We start from the raw sequence: 10,045 nt of genomic DNA on the forward strand, positions 1-10,045 counted from the left end.
TAAAAAAAAAACAAAAACAAAGGAAACGAAAGAGAAAAAAAAGAGAGAGAGAAAACTTACAGATCAAGGAACTTCTTCATTTCGTTTCGTAGCTTTTCCAAGGGTCCATTGCAAAGACACACGTTAATAGTTATTTGATTTTAATCACTAATTAAAATATAAATCACACAGTAGGAATGACGAAAACTCGAAGAAGAACTCGAATAAGTAGAAAAAGGAAGACCTAGGGTGTTCCAACATGTAAACGCACGTCCCTGACCCAAAAATGATCCCATTTAGAACGTAATCCTTGAAAGATCATCCTTGGCCATCATCATCGTCTATATAGTACATACACACATATAACGATATCTCCTTTTATTTAGAATTCAAAATGATTATATCGGTACAATTTGAAACACACATATGACACTTCTCTGTTTTTATTTTATTTTACTTTTTTTTTTTTTTTTACTTTCTATCTTTTTTGTTTCTTTTTTTCTTTAATCTTTATTCGTTTCTTTTCTCTTCTTTTTTCTTTCTTTTCGTTTCCACTTTTTTTTCAATTTAATTCGGTGTCTCTCTCACTCAAGATTATTCCTCGCGAATACGACGACGGTTATCGACTGTACGAAGAAGAAGAAGAAGAAAAAGAAGAAGAAGAAGAAGCCTTAGTATATACACGTCGTTCTAACTCCGTCTGTTATCACTAGCGATAAGGAGATAGGCTGAGCGTGAGAGACGATGTTATAAAAAGAGAGAGAGATAGAGAGAGAGAGAGAGAGAGAGAGAGAGAGAGAGAGAGAGAGAGAGAGAGAGAGAGAGAGATAGATAGAGGGATAGAGACAGAAAGTAATAGTATATAAAGTGGGGGACAGTAAAATGAGAAAATGAAATGGATAGATGACAACGTTAACGACATTTCTAAAATCGTTTGCCGTCCCCGTTAACATTTTCCTTCCACCATAAGCAACGATTAGTTCGCGTATCGTGAAAAAAAAAAAAAAAACAGTGACTCGAGCCGACCACGACGAATGCTTTGAGGAGACTGAAAGAGAATGCTCCTCGTATATACACGCGTACGAGATCACGCGCGCATGATCTTTCCCAAGACTGCCAACATTTCTCACAGCGGCAACGGCAATGTACATACGTATTGCGAATCTGATAGCTGAAGGTTATTATATCTCATGTGATTTTCAGATTTACATTTTACGATATACTTTCACAATGTACCTCTCGATGAAATTGTTTGTTTCCTTTTTCATTTTGTTTTTCTCTTTTCTTTTTCTTTTTTTCCTTTCTCTTTAATGTTTATTCAATAACATCGGCCTATCCGAAGAGCGTCGAAAATTTATTTATTTATTTATTTATTTATTTATTTCAATGATAATTATTATACAAGACGCAGTTACTTTTTCGACAGACCGATTTTACGATACTTTTTTAAAGTGTATTTTTTGCTTTTTGTTTTTTTTCTTTTTTTGTTTCTTCGACGAAAGAAAATTTTTTCGAAGGTGATATCATTTGAACGAATCTCCTGTTTGTTACGTTCATAATGAAGATATTATGAGAAAGTATTTATTTTATTTAGAGAGAGAGAGAGAGAAAAAAGAGAAATAAATAAATAAATAAATAATTTAATAAAACAAGATAAACCTGATATATTTAATACGAATGCGAATAGGTATAACTATATCGAGTTATGTAGAAGAGGATGATTCTTACTTCCAGAGAACGAAGGCTGTGATCGCTAGCATGACGGCGAAGCAAGCACAAACCATGCCGGCTATCACACTAGCACTGAGATCCTTGCTGCTACGACGTTTTAACGGTGGAATCTTATCGCAGTCATGAGTAACCAAAACGTTCCGTGGTGCAGAACTTTCTCCTTGTATAATCAATCGATCGTTGATTGTACTTTTCGTTGCTCCACGTATGATAAACTCGTAAACCGTGTTCATCGTTAAATTTGGTACGATCATCTAAAGAAACAAATACATATTCGAAATATTAAATTAATTCTTAATCTGTTGAGTTGTAAAATTGTATATATATATATATATATATATATATATATATATATATATATATATATACGGGGAAAAAAAAAAAAAAAAAAAAAAAAAAAAAGAAAAAAGAAAAAAAAAGGAAAAAAAAAATTTGTTACTATTCTCTCTTACGCCACTTTCAAGATGATTCTTCTCGGCTGTTAATTCGATTTCCTCATAATATTGACTTGTTTCCATACGATAATTGATGTAATAATAATCGACGGATCCCCAAAAGATCGATGGCCTTGCCCATTGAATATAAACTGAATCATGCGATTGGCAAGTCAAATTTAAAATTTGTGGCTCGCTTGGTCCAGCGATGTCGGTCCTACGAATAATGTGACCGGAAGGCTCACCCTCGTATTTCAACGTGTAAGCTTTCACCCATATATCGTAGACGATGTAAGGATCTAAAGTAGAAAATAGATAAGGACAATTTTTTTTTGTTTCTTTTCTTTTTTTTTTTTTTTTTTTTTTTTTTAATTATTAACTATCAAAAGATATGTGCATCTTCATTATCTACAATATTCTACACTAATCATAACGATTAATATTAATACAATGATAACACGTATCTATTCTTATCTTGGTAATCCTTTTTCCTCTCTCTCTTCCCCCCTCCCTCTCCTACTACCTCCCCCCCCCCACAGTCAATATCTTTATCTCTCTTTTATTAACAAATGTTATAATCGTTAAGCTCGATTTAACTCATACTTACCTAAATCTTTTAATACAAATTCAACGTTAGGCCCGCTGTTGTCATATATCTTGAGAGTTTGAACGTCGGTGTAATTGGAATGCAAATAATAAACACGGTACCCGGTTATAACGCCGTTGGCACTTTCTGGCTCGGACCATGACAGTTCTATGGTAGTCGAAGTTATTCCACGTGACGTGAAATTCTGGGGTTTCGTTGGCACTGAAACAAAATTTCCGAGGAAATTAAAGTTAGATATTGCGGACATTGATGACAAAATAAATTTCAATATATATATATATGATGATATGACATATGATGATATTTCAACGTCGTTGAACTCGTGCGTTTTAGTTAATGTTTAGATTATCGCGTTTTAGTATTTTCGCATTGACAAAAGGAAAAAAAAAAAAAAAAAAAAAAAAAAAAAAAAAAAAAAAAAAAGAAAGAATGCGAAGCATTTCGCAAAGTCTTTTCCGGCAACTCTCCTTCTTCTTTTTCTTCTTCTTCCTCTTCTTCTTCTTCTTCTTCTTCTTCTTCTCCTCCTTCTTCCTCTTCTTTTTCTTTTTCTTTTACTCTTTCTTTTTCTTCTTTTTTTCGTCATTTTCTAAGATGGCCTTCCAATCTTCCACATACAAAGGCAAGTGCGAAGTTCCGACGACCGAAGACTGAATAATTAATAACGACCTCGAGTGTCTTCTCAGACCCCTCGTGCCGACAAGCAACTAGACGCTATTCATTTTGGTACATGGAACCAGGAGTGGAGCTCCTTTAAAACTGGTACTGCATATTCTGTGCGTGGAGAAAAAGCTTTCCGCTTTATTTATCGGTTTTAAGTTTTCCCTACTAGAAGGGAGAGTAAGAAAGAGAGAGAGAGAGAGAGAGAGAGAGAGAGAGAGAGAGAGAGAGAATGACAAAGGCATGGAAAAATGAAATGGACTGAAAAAATATGCATCATACATTTTTCTTAGCTAGTTCAAAAAACCTCTTTTTATCCTCTTCGTACAATCAACAATATACTCGAAATATTATTTCCTTTGTTTAAAAGAGAAATATTATATTTTCAAAGTTATTCACGTCAAATGAATAAACCGTTTTAGTAATATCTAAACGAACGGAAAGAATAATGACAAACTTCGACGAAATCGATATTATCTCGTGGCACGATTGACACCTTCGGTGCTTCGACGTAACGTGATCTTAGTTTTGAAATTAAAAAAAAAAAAAAAAAAAAAAAATAAGAAAAAAATAGGAAAGAAGAAAAAAACAAAAAATAAAAAAGAAAAAAATAATAAAGGTTCGAGGCTGTTAGATGAAGCTCGAAATTAATTAACCGTGCAAATCGATTCGAGCTCCTGTAAATGCCCGCCATATAATACCTAACCGATCGTCGAACGAACATACATACTGATATACATATATATATATATATATATATATATGTACATATACATATACATATATATACATATACAGATACAGTCTTACATAAGAATAGTTTTTGACATTGTTTTGGTATACGTATTCATCATTTTCGCTTGGTTGTTCTCTCGCGAACAAGTGGGTGCGAGCGAGAACTGATATCAAAAAAAATAAATAAAAGGAGAGAGAGAGAGAGAGAGAGAAAGAAAAGAAAAATAAAAAGTATAAGAGAGGCAACGAAGAAGAAAGAAGACGACGTATCGATTTACTTCGATTATAGGTACGAGTAGTGCTTCGTCTCGTTTTTCGCTGTCTACAACTGTCACGTCGATTCCGCCGACCTGTTTTATTCAACGAAAACGTGAACGAACGCGTTGACTATCATTAAAGATAATCATTCTCAATTAAAAGACAAAATAAAAGATTTCAACTATTTTCTTTTAATTATTTATGAATATCTCACTATATTAGAAATAGATAACACCTGCCGATAGATATGAAAGAGCGCTATCACTGAAGATAATCATTATTGATTAAATAAACGAAATAAAAGATTTCGTCTATTTCATTTCAAATATTTGTTAAACTTCACAATATCAAAAGTAGATTATCGCTGATTGATATAAAATTTCACGCTCAATTCCATTTCGTACATTTATATATATACATATATATATATATATATATATCAATATATAAAACAATTAGTACATGCTAACGTGAATCACGTTATAATGTTTGTTATAAAAATAATTTTGATATAAGTATTAATGTAATAAAAAGAATTATTTTTTTTAATTAAAATCTTTCTCAAATGCTTCGACAAATTCCTTTCGATTTTATAACAATGCGTTATAAAATAAAAACAAATTCGTACGAATTAACGAAGAAAACTAAAAGGGAGTGAGAGGTTTCGAGACAGGCTTTTCTCTCTCTCTCTCTCTCTCTCTCTCTCTCTCTCTCTCTCTCTCTCTCTCTCTCTCTTTCAAAATGTCAATGAAACAATTTCCATTCTCGTCTCTATTTAAGAGAACAACACAGAAGGCAAACCATTACGCCCAGATTCGTCCAAGCGGAGAAGAAACGAAGAACGGAGAAGGCAAAGGAACATAACGCGCAGACTCGACGATCGGGCATAACCTTTGTGAGCTGCAACCGGATGATGTCATGCTGAGCCTCCGCACGCACTACAGGGATCCGTACTCGTATTACGGACGAGGTGAAAAATGAATATGATTACGAGGATGGTGAGGCATAGTCAAGGTCAATCGTCCTGCTGCAACTCATCGTACGTTGCACATACATCTCGAATACGGACTTGCAAGTATTTTTTTTTTCTCCTTTTTTTTTTTAATACCCTCTCGTTTGTAAAATGACATCATCGTAGAGATCGAGAGAGAGAGAGAGAGAGAGAGAGAGAGAGAGAGAGAGAGAGAGAGAGAGAGAGAGAGAGAGAGAGAGAGAGAGAGAGAGAGAGAGAGAGAGAGAGAGAGAGAGAGAGAGAGAGAGAGAGAGAGAGAGAAAGAGAGAGATAAGAAATCGGAGAAAAAAAAAATAAAAAGTATAATAATTGAAACAACACTAATGATATGTACACGTGTAAAGCAAACGATAAATAGATTTACCTGTTTGTAAATTGAAATCTTTTAGAAATCAAATTAATTGAGATAAAAAAAAAAAAAGAAAAAACAGTTAGAGATTCGAGATAAACACACGTCGATTTATATACATATATACACGTCGATTTACAATACATATAAAAAAAAAAAAAAAGAAAAAAGAAGAGAAAAAGGACCAAGGTGTTTGATCTTGTAAAGGCGACTCATTGAATTCTTGATTCGTAAGAAGGGCCATTAAGAACGTAAATATACATACATACATACATACATACATACATAGATACATATATATATATATATATAAACATATATATATATACTATATATAGGACTATATAATCGAGGTTACTACGTTCCTCGTGCGTTCGTTACGCTCGAACGAGCATGGAATATTTGATCAAATCGAATTATGTAAAACGAATTTGTTCCTCCTATGTTGTTTTTCTTAAACGATTAAGATAGATACATATATATATATATATATATATATATATATATATACATATACATATACATATTTTGTTAGAAAGTCCTTATCCTAATCGGAGAAAGTTAGAATAATTTTCCAGGATATTCGTATAATTTCTTCGAGTTAGATACGACTGTAACTAAGTGTAAAGGAAGTCATGGGGACGCGAGAGACGTCTCGAGAAGATCGTTTTTCTGTCGTGTGACATCCTTACTACGACCGGCTTACTAACCTCCGCGTGTCTTAGCTTAGCAGCTCTGAATTGGGTGCATAAAACTCGCGAGAGAAAGCGCGTAAGAAGAAAACATTGTGGATGTGTATAGAAAAGATGGAGAAGAAAAAGGAAAAAAAAGAAAGAAAGGAAAAAAGATTAAAAAAACAGGAAAAAATAGCTTATCGTTAGCTTATTTTCAACATGAACAATGATTGAATTAAGAGATAATCAAAATAACGTTGAGATAATCGTAACGATAAAGAAAAGAAAAGAAAAGAAAAAAAAAAAAAAAAGAAGAAGAATGTTACGCCATTTACTCCTTAAACCATTTGCTTCGTCCAATGAGAATAATTAAATAATCGAAATAATCGAATGCATAATACAGTAATGCAAGTGAATGAACGCGTAATAAATACGAATCTCGTATATTCGTAATATAATGATGTATTATGAATAATATATAATAGAAAAAGGATAGTTTAAATTGATACGGATAAGTCTTTGAAATTAGAAAAAAATATTGTAACTTGTGGAAAATTACTGACGGAGATATAAGATTGAAAATTGATTTTCTTTGTTATTTCTTTCATACTCTTTCTATTTCCTTTAGATTTCGAAGGCCAGATTGTTCTCGTTTTAATCAGTCGAAGTAATCGAAGAAGATGTGCATGGTAAGGTATAAAAGGGAACGAGATAAAGCTACCGATTCGCCTTGTTCCTTCCTAATCATTTCTTCAAAATGACCGTGTGCTCACGGGAAAACTGACCTGGTAAAAGGGAGAGAGATGTTATCGTTACACCGGAGCCGTCACGGAATGGTTTTTAAACGAGGGAAGGCAAAAGATAGAGATAGAGAAATACAGAAGAAAGAGAAAGAGTGAGAGAGGGAAAGAGGGAGGTAGGGAAAGAGAAAGATGGATTTTACGAGCTGCCCTGGAATGTCAAAATGGGGAGTGAAAGACCCCCAGGAGGGAAATCGAGAAACGCATTATTGTTTTCCACAGTTTAACCGTACTCTCCATGTTAATGTATGCGTTTTATGTATATATGTATGTCTGTTACTCGTGGTTTAAAGCAAGTTGGAGAGCTTCGAAGTAGGCGAAAGAGTCTTTATTTGGATCGGCTTGCAGTGAGTAACGGTTCGCGAGTGAAAGGAACAGTTGATAAGAAATGGCCGAGGTGTATGTACCTGCTTCTCCATCTGTAAAAGGGAGTAAGAGATAGAGAGAGGTGGAGAGAGAGAGATAGAGAGAGAGAGAGAGAGAGAGAGAGAGGGTATTATGTTCTCAACGCAACTACAATCGAACTACATACCGATCGTTACTTTTTATTTTAAACCCTTACGAATTCATAATAACAAACTTGTTTCGATGAAATTAAAATCATATTGTTTTAAATATATCCTTGAATGATTAACCTTCATTTTTAAAATCTAGTTATATGTTAGTTGTATGCGTATCGTTGACTATCCTTGCTCGATACAACTACGAAGGTTATCATCTTCTTAAAACTCATGGGAATCAAACTCATGGGAGAGGAGTCGACCTTGAAACTAGAGCGTAAAAATAGAATTTGTATGAATTTTTTTGCCAAACGTTAACGTGATTCGAATATATTAAAAAAAAAAAAAAAAAAAAAAAAAAAAAGTTCCGTAAGATTTTATTATTTCTATAGGTTTTAGTTAATGTGCTTTATTATAATGATGCATAATTATATATCTTATCGAGAATTATTAGCATTTCAAAGCACTTTTAGGCTATTTAAATGTATCATAAAGTAAAAAAGAAATGAAGAAAGAAAGAAAAAAAGAAAGAAAAAGAAAAAAAAGGAAAATATCTATGTATTCGAAAAAAAAAAAAATATATATATATATATATAAAATTCTTTATTTTGAGGAAAAAATGAAGAAGAAAATTCAAGATAAATAAAAGACCTCGGGGATAAATAGGTAGACTGCCGTAAACAAAATTAACAAGCTGCATTTTCTTCGATCGAAGGGGGAAAACAATGGAAGATAATATGGAACGTAGATGAATTATGAGGAAGATGGTATATACGAGATTTCGTCATTATAAAAGATTTTTATATAAATATAAGATATGTGAGGAGTTTACGTAAGTTAACGCGTAACATTCGTTTCGTTAAGAAGGAGGAAAATAATAAATATGAAAATAAAAAAATGATTGAATAAATGAAACAAAACAAAACAAAATATACATATATATATATATATGTATATGTATATGTATATGTATATGAGAAAAGAAGAGAGAAAAAGAAATGAATAAAAAAATTTTTTTAAACAATAGAGAACAAAAAGGAAAAAGAAAAATAATGATAAGAAAATAATAAAACGAAGGAGACAACGAAGGAGATGAAAAAGAAATGAGAAACAAAGTGCATCTACGCGATGCTTGTTAAGCGTTGACTCGCTCGCGCACTCTCCGTATCGATCTTACCTATAACGTTGTACAGACACATACATCCGTATTTTATATCTATGTATATATATATTTATATATATATACATACACACATACACACACATATTGTATTATATATATGAGAAATGTAATACACGCTGCAACTCGTTCCTCGAAATCAAGACGGAACGGGAAATGAGTTAAGCGTCGATTACAAGACTGGTAAATCTTGCGACAGGCTTGTGAGTCCAAGTTTTTGCCTTCTCTATTTCTATATACATATAATATAATATAATATAATATAATATAATATAATATAATATATATATATATATATATATATATATATATATATGTATTTAAAATGATAGGAATGTAAGAAGAAAATAAATCGTTAATGTCTAAGAGAAAACGGGTGTTTTGTTTTAATCACATAACGAGAAACTTTCAGTCTTTCCTGTTTTCGCTTTTCCTATTAGCAGTCAATAAAGTATATATGCATTGATTGATGATTTGATGATTTGATTTCGATGTGTTAAAAAGAAAAGAGAGAGAGAGAGAGAGAGAAAGCCATTATTACAAAAATTGTATTTACAATTCATTTTAGTATACACACACACGTACACTATATATATATTACGTTTGTAAGTCATGATATATGAATATATATATATATATATATATATATATATATATATATATATATATAACATATACATTGCAGTTATATTTATATATATCGCAATTCAAGAAATCTTACTCAAGATAACGGACAATGGAAAACGTAATACTCATCACGTAGTACTACATTCACGTAAGACTACTTATCTCAAAACACCCGGTATATCTTTTCACATAAACGTGCGATCGATCGATCGTTAACAATGCTAGACGAAGAACAGACGAGAAAATGACTTTTCAAAATGAAACTCACGTTCGATGAACGTCGTTCTGAAGTTATATACTCGTGTAATACACGCGCGCGCACACACACACACACACACACAAATACAGAAAGAGAGAGAGAGAGAGAGAGAGAGAGAGAGATACAAATGGACATATTTACACACATATTTAGATTTTACCTTTATAAAGGTCGGTCTTGTTCTCCGTCGAAGGGGAAGAAGAAGATCCGGGAACGACGTAAGTAGTTGTTTGCTCGTACGTC

General features: G+C 32.5%; 1 protein-coding gene across 10 annotated transcripts in view; it reads right to left on the reverse strand.

Annotated features, from left to right (window-relative positions):
* The window catches only part of LOC124949037 (tyrosine-protein phosphatase 99A), a 337,582-nt gene that overhangs the window by 13,279 nt on the left and 314,258 nt on the right, over window positions 1-10,045 (reverse strand). For 6 of the 10 annotated variants that reach the window (XM_047493532.1, XM_047493531.1, XM_047493530.1 and 3 more), the window contains exons 2-5: window positions 9,963-10,045; window positions 2,752-2,952; window positions 2,163-2,443; window positions 1,708-1,964 (exon numbers count right to left, since the gene is read on the reverse strand). The exon at window positions 9,963-10,045 is cut by the window's right edge. In XM_047493532.1, coding sequence (XP_047349488.1) covers window positions 1,708-1,964; window positions 2,163-2,443; window positions 2,752-2,952; window positions 9,963-10,045 — 822 coding nt within the window. The remainder of the gene's footprint in view (window positions 1-1,707; window positions 1,965-2,162; window positions 2,444-2,751; window positions 2,953-9,962) is intronic. The other 4 variants (XM_047493528.1, XM_047493527.1, XM_047493526.1 and 1 more) reach the window with 1 other exon arrangement.

Source organism: Vespa velutina, chromosome 5 (assembly GCF_912470025.1).
Source record: "Vespa velutina chromosome 5, iVesVel2.1, whole genome shotgun sequence".
NCBI classification, from domain to species: domain Eukaryota; kingdom Metazoa; phylum Arthropoda; class Insecta; order Hymenoptera; family Vespidae; genus Vespa; species Vespa velutina.